Raw genomic sequence first — 12,963 nt, forward strand, 5'->3', positions numbered from 1 at the left:
GTGACCATATAAACGATTACAACCTACCATTAGGCAGTGTTTAAGATTTGCTATTATTTCTTTAGCGCAACTTTAAATATAGGCACACAACAGGCAACTACAGACATCCAAATACATTTTGAACGTTGAATATTTACATTATTTTGAGAAAATTATACAATGTTGCGGTGGTGCTGAAGCATTTTCTTATAAGTACACCTGAATGCATGTACCTAACAGAAAAATATTTTATACAGCAGAAAAATTACAGAATCGGAGCTTTTAAATCATAATTAACTTACAACGCTTGTAAAAACCTATGTTTTAGCTGACAATCAAGCGAAACTTCTAGAAAAAAGAACATCTATATTACAAGATTTTCTACAAAGAAGACAGGGGTTTCAAGGACTAGTGAACGAGGTCGATATGTCCTTGAAAACCTGACGCTATGGTCTTTTAAAGTACTGTTCGTCTACTCGCTTAGCGAGAGCTACTAGCGACTCGTGTTTCCGAACGGTTTCAGCTAATTTGCGGCAAGGAAGTCGTGTGGTGATGATTGTGAATACGTGGCCGAAGATTAGGGCATCCAGTTCTGTGGGGCTGTGGAAAAAAAGAGTATTTTAGCCAGGTGGTAAAAAGTAAATATATGATATATTAATTTCTAAAAGTAAATTAATAAAATAGAATACAAAAATGATTTAACTAAACATGTGTTAAAAGTACCTGTACATATTTTAAGTATTAGTAAAATCATTTACACAAAAGTAATATTAATTAAGTAAAATTGCTAAAAATTTTAATTAGTAAACTACACCAAATCATGTTTACGTAATTTAAATTACCGTTGCTATCTAAAAAAATAATACCGACGCATAAAAATAAACTAATGTATGATCAACTATTGTCTACTCAAAATAAAGAACCATATTGCTATTAATAAATTAAAACATAACACTCACATTTAATTTGCCATTCTGCATAAACAAATGAAACGAAGTATATTGACAATAAACTAAAAATTTTATTGAAAACAATAAAATACCTAAACTAACTGAGGCATAGAATCGGAAAATGGCACCACCCAATTAATTTGGAAATCGAAAAATGTGCAAACTCAAAATTTCAATTAAAAATAATTGTCAAGAAAAAATAAGGTTTTACCATGAATGAATTCAACATTTGATATACATACTAAATTATTGTAATTTGAAATACATGCGAATTTCTGAAATAAAAACATTAAAAAATATTTCATGCCTAACTGTACTGAATGACATTTAAAAACATGTTACGTTTAACTGTCAAAAACTATCAATACGCCATTCCGTTCTGTCAAAAACACGCAACGTCGTATTAACGGATTGTCGTAGTCAATTTTAATCAATGTCAGCGACCGCAGTATAGTTATATGCCGCATTTCTTTGACGCAAATAGTTAAGTAGACTCTCAACGCTTATTTCCTCATTGCTTGGCAGTTTAAGCGTGGATTTAGAATCTGTAATATCGATAAAATATATTTTAGTATGCCCAGAAACGCAGTTTCACTACCATGAAACGCATTTATTTGGACGATATGTCGTCAACGCGTTTACTGTTGTGTTAATCACTCAATTTTCCGTAGATAATATATTGATAAAATATGACTGTCACTGGCACACTGTTGGATCCGTTTAGATGAAATCAGGCAGAGTGACAGACTGAATGTTGGGGATTGAAAACATATACAAAATAAAAAGTAAAAAAATATAAAAAATAACCTGCGGAAGTAGGGGTGCGAGCAAACGGTGATTTATCCGAATTCTCAGTAGAATCTTTGTCACTACTCAAATCTAGTTCGCATTCCTTTTGGGAATGATTGCTGTTCACCATTAGAAAAAAAATGTATGAATTAACAAAAAGATTAAAAAGAAAACTATAATGTAGATTAAAAAAAAATATGAAAAATCGGCCATCGTAAATATAAGATACAGACAAAACCTATAGATCATTGACCAAGGGTCGGTGATTGGTCAATCCGTGGATCTGCTACCGTTTCATAATCATCTACGTATTTAGAAAACTATCAAAACTACAAACTTAAAAGGTCAAAAATACCTCGTTTCCACAATCAAAGTTCTTGCAGAAAGTATATTTAATTTATCTTTATCTTGCAGCACACTGTCCGCATAATCGTCATCATTAATAATCATAACATCATCAGGGGTACAAGTTTCCAATGAATTCGATGTTTCAGTCAAATCGTTCTCTTCAATCGTGTCCAAATATTCGTTAACTTTCACCTCGACCGAGTCATACTTCGAATCGTCCAACGCATTCGGGAAAGCGATCACTTCGAAAGGATCAGTTTTCTCGTTATCCAAATCGATTTTCTCTGCAAAATCGTCGAGGACCTCATCAACTTTATCGAGAATATCATCGATTATTTCAACCACCGAATTGTATTTCTCTTCATCGACAATCGGGTCTGTTTGGCCCTCATACTTGCAGGTTAGATTGCCTTCCTTGGATGTCATTATAATTATTTGCTTAGAAGCAAAAGGTTTGAAGCCTGCATTGAAATTATTATCTGTACTTTTGACAACAGTTTCAAGACATATCAAATCCTGCTCTGCAAAGGTGTTTTGTATGGGAGTTTTGGATGCTACTAGATCCTGCGATCGAATGGCATTCATCAAAGAGCCAGCTGTTTTATTGAAAGACTCCAAATACAGCTACAAATACGTTGTATGCCTGTTTATGCCCCTTCCACGAAAAAACTACCGAATGGATTTTGATGAAACTTGTCAGTAATACATATAGCTAATACATCAGAATAACATATGGACTATGTTCTTTTTATCTAGATTCCCGAGAGAGAGAGGAAATAGTTCCTTCGGTATACATATATCTATAGTGAAATCCGCAAGAACCTATTGGATAAAAAAAATGCTATCTACTAAACTGTAAATACAATTCTTACCAAAAATATCCCTTTCCCTATTAATCATATTATCCTTGCTACTATTTCTGATGCTCATACGAGACTTCTTGGTCCTCGTGCTGCGTTCAGACGCGGTCCGCTCGGGGGACAGTCGACGGCGAGAGAGTTGGAACGCTTGCGATACTAAATACTCCTCTTGAGTCTACGATTGGAAGAGGGAGAGTTAGGAATGGAAGAAATTGGATAGATTTTTGAGGATTAGTGGATCTGGATATTGGGAAATATGTGAAGATTTATCTAAAGCTAATTTTGGAAACAGGACAAGTGTGAGTCGGGCGATTCTGATGCTCATACGAGACTTCTTGGTCCTCGTGCTGCGTTCAGACGCGGTTCGCTCGGGTGACAGTCGACGGCGAGAGAGTTGGAACGCTTGAGATACTAAATACTCCTCTTGAGTCTACGGTTGGAAGAGGGAGTTAGGAAAGGATTCGAAACTGTATAATCTTTTGAGAATTAGTGAGCGGGAAGGGAAGAGTAAAGGATAACGGGAATAGGACGTTTGCTGTTTTTTTTACTGTGGGAAATAAGTGTGGTTTTATCTGAAGCTACTTTGGAAACCGGCTTAATGCGAGTAGAACTACATATTTACATTTGAACTGAGTAATAATATTCTCAATATTCTGTGACTATTTGAAGCGGTCATTTTTGAGGTCAATAAAAACTAACTAGTTTTCAGTACCTATTCGCTATTCTAGCGACAACAAAATACATCTTCACAAAAATATCAAGTGTCTTACTATCTCGGTGCAACATATGATACACTACCACTGATGACAGACATACAAATACAAATAATTTATTTGCTTAAAATGCAGCCAAGTCTGACACCATACCGCTTTATCCTAGCATTATATACAAGTCTACGAGTAACTACCAAAGTAACATACCGTCAAAGTCATCTGCGTCAAATTATTGCACCTCAGCAGGTGTTTAAGCAGAGAGCCCGTGATGAGTTTGATGAGCGCCCCGGCTCTGGCGCCGGATGACATCAGTATAGCGCGCGTGTGACCGTATACTAGCGCGTCTACGGGGGTCGGGCTGCGGGGAGGGGAGGAGGGGGTGAGGAGTGGGAATAGGGGGGGTGGTAATGAAAGTATGATAAAAATATTTGTTTTTTTTATGGTATTCTTAGGAAGGGATACAGTGAGTTGGAGTTAGGTGGATGAAAGTTTGAAGGTAGGATTAGGTATACGTAAGGCCTACCTAACCAGAACCAAGAAAAAATAGTAGGTTCCGAAATATTTTGAAGGCTTAAATAATAAGCATTCGATTGTCAACCTATGTTCAATTATAATTTATGTTTTAAAGTTCGAATACATATTATGCAGAATGACAATTTAAAGAAAAATATATGATTTTAAAAATCTTATTTAAAATAATAAAGCTATTCTTAAACGTTAAAGTTTCCGACAAATAACTTGGCTTGTCCGAAGTTAGATATTAGACGCATTATTATTTTGTTCTTAAATTTAAAATCACTAGTAGCTAACTTCGGACAAGTAAAGCAACTTGAAATGTTAGTATCAAAAGTATTTAAAAAATGTCTTACGTGTTTCCGAAGAAGTAATCTCGATCGCCGAGCCTTTGACTCAAGGAGTTACAACATTGCTCCACCTGAAAATATTTTAAAAATATATGTAATAATAATATGTAAATGCATATTATTATAGGTATTTACATATATAATTAAAACAAACTACATAGTTATTGCGAACTAGACTAGTGTGAGTAGTTGCAACCGCAATAATATTAGAAGTTAGAATTTGGGAACGTTTAGGATAAGAAAAATATTAGGATGACAAAAGCAGTCAAGCTGTCTCGTTCGTTCTACAATAAAATTACATAAGTATATATGTTATTTAGCATGAAACTAAATATTTTCAGTTTAAAACTTTATATTCATTAACTAGCAAAGAAAAAATATCGAATCTTAACAACTCGAATTTTTAACAAAGGGGATCTAAATGCCATCTATGGTTTACTTTTCAGTATTTTTCAGATGAAGCACATCAAGCTTCTATAATCTGTTAGATTAATTTAATAGATTTTCAACTTTATCTCTACAAAATAAGATTCAATATTCATTGACAACATTTAATATATAGGAGTAAATTATGTGCTAAAGTCTGTACATAAGAAGTGTATTTTTTCAAACATTTGTTTAAGAAATACTCACATCAGCCAAAACCTGGTCCAAGGTCTTATCATACCAGTGCAGAGCCTTCAACCGCTTGATGACAGCGTTCCTCTTAGCCCTGGTCTGCAGCCAGCCCAGCGGCCAGGGGTAGACGGACGAGTTGCGCACCTTAGTCACCGCGTTGAACGTCTCGTTGTCCACCCACGATATGTACAGCTGGGTGAACAAATTACAGTATATATCATTTATGTTGGATGATGCTTCCAGCTGAGTACCAGTGCCTTACAAGGTGCTACTGCCTATCTGAACTCCTCAACCCAGTACTTAAACAACCCGATACCCATTGGTAAGATCGGTTGTCATGTCACACTTTCTGGCTTTTAAATACCCGTAAGACTGTGAAAGATGTTCAAACATAGTCCAGAACACATTCCGAAACATGAAGGAAAGATAGTGTACCAACAGTCAAGTGGTCAATGGGTCATCTTAGAGGCGCATTACGATTCAGTAGTTTTGGCGTGAAAGCCCTAATAGACCGATTTACCTTCTGCATTTATAATATTTCAGTTACCTAATGCTTCGTCATCAGAACTAAATAGCAATGCAAAATTTCGAAGACCTATAATATCAAGGAGAAGTAATTAAAACAAAACCAACATTCTCACCGTAACCAAAACTAAATAAAGCTTAGAAATCTGAAACAATAATTTGTCTATGCTACCAACGCTACCAACCTCAGCATTAACGAGCACATTAGTAATGAGGCTCATATAGGCCCTCATCTCAGCCTTCTCCTCCGTGCTGAGCTTGCCGCACAGCGTGACGCCCTTGTTGGCCGCGAACTGGACGATGGGCTCCAGCTCGGAGACCACGAACGCGCCGCACTTGATGAACGGCACCCGCCCCGACGGTGACATGAACTCCGCGTTCCAACGCATTTCTACCTCGAAGGGGAGGTTGCACATCTAAAAAGAAAGAAACATTTAATTTGCATAGAACATTTTAAGGAAGAAAGGGTAACACTAATGGTATGTCTGCGCCTTTCTCCTGACTGGCTTTGGGTTGGGGAGGTATTGTGGAAAGGTTTATGATGTTTTTGGTGGTTTGAGGAGGCATAGGTATTTCCTTGCATAGAACATAGGTTGTACCAGTTGGTGGTTGGGTACCTAAATTGGCTACTTGGGCTACTTGGGTATCTAAATGCACTGTGCTGATGCATCTATACTTTTACTTCATTTTTTCTTCTTATCAAGGATAGCAAGTGGTAAAAAAGCGAGACTATCTTTAAACGTTTAAAACTAACATATTTGGATAAATTTAATATATATTTTTTATTGTTTAAGTGCACTGGCTGAATAAAAATTGCTTGATTGATTTAATTAGGCCTATTATAATATGTATTTGCTATTTTGGTCATTTTTGCTAGAAGAAATAAAAAAGCCAGGAAGCAAAGCTAGTTCTCCTGAAGACCAAACACATTACTCAGTTATTTAATTTGAAACCTACCCCAATCCCGTACAGAAAACTCTAGCTACATTTCAGCAACTCGTACCTTCAAGAAAGCCTGGACAGCAAGACAGCTGGCGTTGTCCGGCAGCAGGATCTGCTCCACCTCGTAAGGTTGGAACAACTTCACGTTGTCCGGCCATGGCTCTTGAGCTGAAATACATTGTACGGTGATTAGATTACAACGGTGATAAAAGGACAATGAATACTACTAATATTTTGCATGTTAACTTCTTGAATGCGTTTAAATGATAGTTTGCTGCTATTATTAAACTGATTTATTTATTTATTATGCTTTCTTAATGTAAAACGGCAGACCTTACGCCTTAGGAATTCTATACTAGTCTATCTAAGGGTGGTGGTGATATCAAAGATAGATTACATCAAATGCACATGATGAAAATATTTAGGATTTATTTTTAGATATTGACGTTAAACTGTAGGTCCCAGCTGTCATTGAACACCCTTGACAGTCGTTACGGGTAGTCAGAAGCCAGTAAGTTTTACACCAGTCTAACCAAGGGCTATTTGGTAGCCCGGGTAACTGGGTTGAGGAGGTCAGATAGGGCAGTCACTCCTTGTAAAGCACTGGTACTCAGCGACATCCGGTTAGACTGGAAGCCGACCCCAACATAGTTGGAAAAAAGCTTGGAGGATGATGATAAAGATATTTAGGATTCTTTCAAATAAGAATGAAAACAAAGTCTTATAAATCCAGATAACAATGGCATTGTGTAACATGTGGCATTCAAAACAATACAACTAACAGGCATAAACAAAGGAAAAATAAAAACAAAACACCCAATTGTGTATGGGTTTCACATTAACATATAATTAAAACTGTCAACTGAAACACACTTATAATTAATTAAATATCAAGTCATTGCAATTTACAGGATTTACCAATTCAGTTTGTTTTAATTTAGTTAATAAACTAACTATTATAAAAATAATTATCTCAGTAAAGTAATATGTGTGGCAAGGAAAAATTTGAACTTTCAAGGATAACATGGTATCCCGAAAGAATTGTAGCAAATACAAAGATAGATTCTTGCCAAAAAAATACCCATAGGATCTGTCATCAGCATACTTTGGCTTCTTTTGAGTACTTGAATGCCAAGACAGTAATGCAATCCTACACAATTACTCTGATGTGATAATAATGATGATATCATCATGACATCATTGGTCAGACAGACTAGACAATCATCATATTATGTGGATGTAACTAATCTACTACTTAACTGAACTATTGGTTTTTATTTTAAATTAATTTTTTTGTCATAGTAGGTATCTCAGATTGTTTAACTTGATGTTAGAAAAGTGCTGTTTTCATTTATATATTTTTTTGGATATGACAAGATTTTTAGGACTAATGACTAGCTAGAGTACTATGATCAATTTGATTAATCAAGGAGAAAATCATACAGTTTTTAAAAGAGTCATGGAAGAATGTACCTATATTTTCAGAAATATATAGATTTTTCACTTTTTGAGGAAGAAAATGATTTTAATTATTTCCATCAGTGCTTAGTAACATGATAAAAATTACAATTTACTTACAAGGTTCTACATAAACAAATTGGAGTATGAGAATGTTACGTATGCACACTTTCACAACATGTCTATGTTATCACAATAAAACTTCAAGACTTAAAAAGTGAGGTTATGGACATAAAACTAAACACCAAACTTTAACGTATCAGGAACACGACTTGCAGATTACAAAGGGATCGTAAAGCACACCACGAGAAAAAATAACACAGTTTTTAACAGAAAACATACTCAAAATCACACACAAATCAAGAATATTATACCAAATTCGAACGGTTCGTCGATTCTTAATTTCATAGCTTTAGCTGTGTTACACTGTGTCCGAAAGTCCAAAATGACGCAACACCAGTAATATAGCACTATTTAGGACACCTTGGTGCTAAAATTAAATATTTGTGTCAAACAAAACAATATCAATAATGCAAACAAAATTATGTAACTTTCTTTCGTCCAAAATAATGACGATTTCTCAGCAAATAACTTACCATTCAGTTGAGTGATTATAGAATCCGTTATATGTAACTCCGGCATGATATTTAAGTTATTAACTAAGCAATAAGTAAATAAAATAATATTATTTCGTCAAAAATACTGAATAGATGCTCTGAAAATCCAATTTCACGTTTAGCTGACACTACTGACAGCTGTCACAAACTTAAGGTGTTGCCATTGCCATTGCCATTTCAGACTCTTTTAGTAAAAAAGCAACAGCTTTTCAATATCAACGAAACGCACGCGCATCAACTTATCGACCAAGCTATTATTCCTCAAAAATAATAAAAAGATGTACGACAACAACATACATGCAGCTTACTCGCATTGTATATGTTTTTGAATAAATAGAAATAAAAGCCAATTTGCCAATTGCCAAGAATAAGTTCTGGGGCTTTCCACATAATATTATAGTAAATTCTCCGACTGACTCTGACAAAACCCTTAGCAAATTTTATACCAAAATTAAAACAAATATTCTTATATATTACCCATTTGAATGAGCTTGGTCATATTATCGCCGACACACGCCACATTGTTGTTGAGTAAATTAATACCAAAAGCAAATTCTTCATCATCAAAAAAATCAAACGGTCGATCAGAAGGTTCTGCTTTGTTACCTCCCACAGAGGTAGCAGATTTAGAATTAATTATATCAATGTATTTGTTGAAAATCGCTTCTCCCCTGCTGGGTGATGATGAGCGGGTGGTTGCTGGCGATTTTGTGGATCTAGATGTCCAGTCTCCAGATACTGTATTTCGCGGTTCTCCTACGTTACATGCACTCATTTCGAAATTTTGATCCGTCCAATGAGCCTAAAAATAATATAACAAAATCAATGTAAAATACTGATGTCACTGTATTCCTGACATTTTGTTTTTTGGTAGCTTTCGTTAAGAAGTTTGGTGGCATATCCAACCACTTGTAGCAATAAAAAGTTCCATTGTTTTTATTTGGAGACGAAAACGATTTCGTTTTTTGCGTAACCGAAAGAATAGGACAATATCTTCCAAAAGGTGTGACAAGTTCATTCCAGTTTTTTTTATTTAAACCAATGTTGTATCGTATGTATAATATTCAATGTTATGTGATCTTAATAATTCATACCTCCTACACATTCGGAGTTAACGCCTATAGGAAATTACCAAATCTACTACAATGATGCGATCAATTTTTGGCAACATTGATAAATAAATACGTCATTCTGTCCGAATTAAATTCACGTTTATTTATGTGATAATTGTACGAAAATACATTTTAGATACATAATTTAAGAGCATAAAAAACACACAAAAATGGCAGATGTGCTAGATATCGAAAATTCCGAAGAATTTGAGGTTGACGAGGATGGCGAACGTAAGTAAAGCAGCAATGTTTTGATGCTCAGTTTTCACTAACATTAGTCAATTACTTCTGGTTATTAACTGTTAATTTGATTTCCCTTGTCAATTATAAATGTTACTGTCGTTACTCATGCTATATTTGCTGTATTAACTATTCGTTTACACAAACTTTTTTTAGGTTAACTTTCTAGTTGAATGAACTGAATTTAGCTCAGTTTAGGATTGGAATTTCGTTGCACCTGCTATGTATCAACGTTTAATATAGTTCAGTCAATATTCTGCAATGAATTATGAACGTATTTCGTGTATTTTTCAGAGGGAATCGCTCGTTTGAAGGAGAAGGCGCGAAAACGTAAAGGAAGAGGTTTTGGCAGTGAAACCGGCAGCGGAGGCGCCTCAGAGAGAGGCAACAGGGGCAGGTAACTATTTCAATTCAAACGCAAAAGAATTTTATGCTAAGAAAAATCAGCAAAACAGTTTGCAATAAAATCTATTTTGTTGATGATAACAATGATTTTTTCTGCATGGATAAATCAAAGATTAGAAATCAACCTTAGTGCCAATATCTAAGTATTCCTCATACTCCAAATATTTTTGGGCATTTTCTTAGAGCCTTATTGAAACAAAAATAACACCTGCCATATCTTATTACATTCCATATCATAGACTATTCTACTATGCTAACAACCTTTTTATAAGACTATCCAATGAAGCAAAGGAAATACATGTTCAGCCACTGCAAGAAGTAAAACCTCCTTTCCTAATTTCTAGGTATGATAGCTTGGCACCCGAAGGTGATGGCAACACTCCAGGTCCACAGCGGTCAGTGGAAGGCTGGATCCTGTTTGTCAGCAATGTCCATGAGGAGGCACAGGAGGAAGACATACAGGTAATTGTGGTGTTTTTTTAGAATTAAATAGAATGATATTTTTTATGACAACATCAGACATAACTTATGTTAAAATTTACCATGTGGGGTCAATTTTATTGAAATTCCTGACCTAATCAATTTGCGATCTCAATATTTAAATACTAAGTAACTATTGTTCATATTTAAATGTTAAATATCTATACTAATATTATAAAGCTGAAAAGTTTGTTTGTTTGAATGCGCTAATCTCAGGAACTACTGGTCCGATTTGAAAATTTCTTTCAGTGTTAGATAGCCCATTTATCGAGGAAGGCTATAGGCTTTTTATCCCGGTACGGGAAGTAGTTCCCACGGGATGCGGGTGAAACCGCTGGCAGAAGCTAGTAATACATAACATAGAAAAGAGTAATGGTGGTCTCTCAAATCCGAAAAAATACAAAACAAATGCAGTGAATATAAGGAATCATCATGTTCCCCTAAGTATGAGCAATCTAGATTTTGTGAGCAGACATCACCTTTTATACTATCCAGTACACATCCCTACTAATATTATAGATGCGAAAGTAACTCTGTCTGTCTGTCTGTTACGCTTTCACGTCTAAACCACTGACTTGATTTCAGTAAAATTTGGTACAGAGATAGAGTTGACCTTCAGAAAGAACATAGGATAGTTTTTATCCTGGACTTTTGAAGAATTCTCTTGGAAATGCGATATAACCGAACTCTACGCGGTCAAAGCCGTGGGCGGAAGCTAGTACACATAATAAAATAAAATAGATAAAATTACACAACTGTAATACTAATGCTTGTCCTTGTTACAGAACCAGTTCTCAGAATTTGGTGAGATCAAAAATATCCACTTGAACCTGGACAGACGTACCGGTTTCCTCAAGGGTTACGCTCTGGTGGAGTACGAGACTTATAAGCAGGCTGCTGTAAGTATTTCTATGATTTATACAATGTTCTTTCATTTCTTCTGCCAATAAATCAGTGTCCTGTAGACAAGAATATGCTCATAGATAGCAGATGTGGCTGAGTAACAGCAGCACAGTTACGCAAATGTTTGACCCAGTCTGTCTGTCAATGGTTGACCCTTGTGACATAAAGGTATTTTGTCAATGATGACATGGAAACTTATGTCTTGCATTTTATAATAAATAACCTCCACCAACTCGTTGAGAAAAGCCAGTATATTCTTTGACAGTTCCTGATACACCCGTTTCTAACTTCATTCTTGATCTCATCTATACAAGAGTTTGTTTGTTTGCTTGAACATGCTAATCTCAGGAATAAGTACTGTTTCAATTTGAAAAAATCTTTCAGTGTTAGATGGCCCATGTACATATAAGCAGGTCATATACATTTTGAAGTAGTTCCCATGGAAACACCGATGAAACTGCTGGCAGAATCTAGTTTTTAATCTAAATGTTTGTCCCACCAGAGTGCTCGCGAGGCCCTAGACGGCGCAGACATCTTGGGCCAGCCGATATCCGTGGACTGGTGCTTCGTCAAAGGCCCAACTAAAGGCCACAAGAAGAGGCGATAGAATCTAAACTTAATATATAAGCTTTACTTATAAACATTGCTTTTTATTTGTGCGAGAGTTTTTTCCCGAATTGCGTTAGTGTGTGTGAGATTTTGGTCCTCGATACGGTAAAGTTCTGTAGCTAGTTATGGTAATGTTATCATTTGTATCACAAGGAAATGAGAATCGAAACTGCAATAAGTTGTATTAAGTTCTTTCGTAAAAGATAATTTAATTGTATTACTTCTATATATAATACCTATTTTTTCTATATCAAAGATAGATATTATATTTACTAGATTCAGTAATTTGTATTATTATGTGGTGTAATAAAAAAACAATGTTTATAAGTGATTGTAATTATGTCTGAACAGAGTTATGTATTGCACTTTGTCTTTATACCAATTTCACGCAAAACTGCTGAACGGATTTTGATGTAACTTACGCGGGCGGACGGAACCCAGTAAATAATTATATACTTTACCATATTTCATAGTATCCGTATTATATAGAGGTGGCGGGATTTTGTTACCATTCTAATATAATTTAGTACAATACATACATTTATGTATTTG

At 35.2% G+C, this 12,963-nt stretch overlaps 2 protein-coding genes across 6 annotated transcripts; one reads left to right on the forward strand and one right to left on the reverse strand.

Moving 5' to 3' along the window:
* Nucleotides 1-980: 980 nt before the first annotated feature.
* Nucleotides 981-9,543, reverse strand: LOC110373783 (uncharacterized). 5 transcript variants are annotated; one of them, XM_064042011.1, is made up of 11 exons: nucleotides 8,642-8,809; nucleotides 8,420-8,535; nucleotides 6,649-6,755; nucleotides 5,831-6,061; nucleotides 5,136-5,312; nucleotides 4,509-4,573; nucleotides 3,847-3,997; nucleotides 2,939-3,101; nucleotides 2,074-2,527; nucleotides 1,737-1,837; nucleotides 981-1,474 (listed from the first exon to the last, which is right to left on the reverse strand). In XM_064042011.1, the coding sequence occupies exons 2-11, from the start codon at nucleotides 8,451-8,453 to the stop codon at nucleotides 1,356-1,358; spliced, it is 1,602 nt and encodes a 533-aa protein (XP_063898081.1). In that variant the 5' UTR covers nucleotides 8,454-8,535; nucleotides 8,642-8,809; the 3' UTR covers nucleotides 981-1,355. The 5 variants fall into 5 exon arrangements, with proteins under 5 accessions (XP_063898081.1, XP_049700461.2, XP_063898079.1 ...); XM_049844504.2 differs by lacking the exons at nucleotides 8,420-8,535; nucleotides 8,642-8,809 and adding an exon at nucleotides 9,140-9,543; XM_064042009.1 differs by lacking the exons at nucleotides 8,420-8,535; nucleotides 8,642-8,809 and adding an exon at nucleotides 9,140-9,542 and having other exon boundaries at nucleotides 2,074-2,350.
* A 265-nt stretch (nucleotides 9,544-9,808) lies between these two features.
* Nucleotides 9,809-12,443, forward strand: LOC110373800 (RNA-binding protein 8A). Its single transcript, XM_064042012.1, has 5 exons — nucleotides 9,809-10,005; nucleotides 10,309-10,411; nucleotides 10,764-10,881; nucleotides 11,685-11,798; nucleotides 12,305-12,443. The coding sequence occupies exons 1-5, from the start codon at nucleotides 9,945-9,947 to the stop codon at nucleotides 12,407-12,409; spliced, it is 501 nt and encodes a 166-aa protein (XP_063898082.1). The 5' UTR covers nucleotides 9,809-9,944; the 3' UTR covers nucleotides 12,410-12,443.
* The last annotated feature ends 520 nt before the right edge of the window (nucleotides 12,444-12,963 follow it).

This window comes from Helicoverpa armigera, chromosome 27 (assembly GCF_030705265.1).
Source record: "Helicoverpa armigera isolate CAAS_96S chromosome 27, ASM3070526v1, whole genome shotgun sequence".
Classification (NCBI taxonomy): Eukaryota; Metazoa; Arthropoda; class Insecta; order Lepidoptera; family Noctuidae; genus Helicoverpa; species Helicoverpa armigera.

Bases quoted from the DNA above. Each gene is read 5' to 3' on its own strand.
- LOC110373783 (XM_049844504.2), bottom strand. From the start codon at position 9,437: ATGAGTGCATGTAACGTAGGAGAACCGCGAAATACAGTATCTGGAGAC. The intron at 2,528-2,938 runs GTAAGAATTGTA...ATTTCAATGCAG, and splicing joins TAGGGAAAGGGATATTTTTG to GCTTCAAACCTTTTGCTTCT. The intron at 1,838-2,073 runs GTATTTTTGACC...AATGGTGAACAG, and splicing joins ACTTTGATTGTGGAAACGAG to CAATCATTCCCAAAAGGAAT.
- LOC110373800 (XM_064042012.1), top strand. From the start codon at position 9,945: ATGGCAGATGTGCTAGATATCGAAAATTCCGAAGAATTTGAGGTTGAC. The intron at 10,412-10,763 runs GTAACTATTTCA...CCTAATTTCTAG, and splicing joins GAGAGAGGCAACAGGGGCAG to GTATGATAGCTTGGCACCCG. The intron at 11,799-12,304 runs GTAAGTATTTCT...TTGTCCCACCAG, and splicing joins AGACTTATAAGCAGGCTGCT to AGTGCTCGCGAGGCCCTAGA.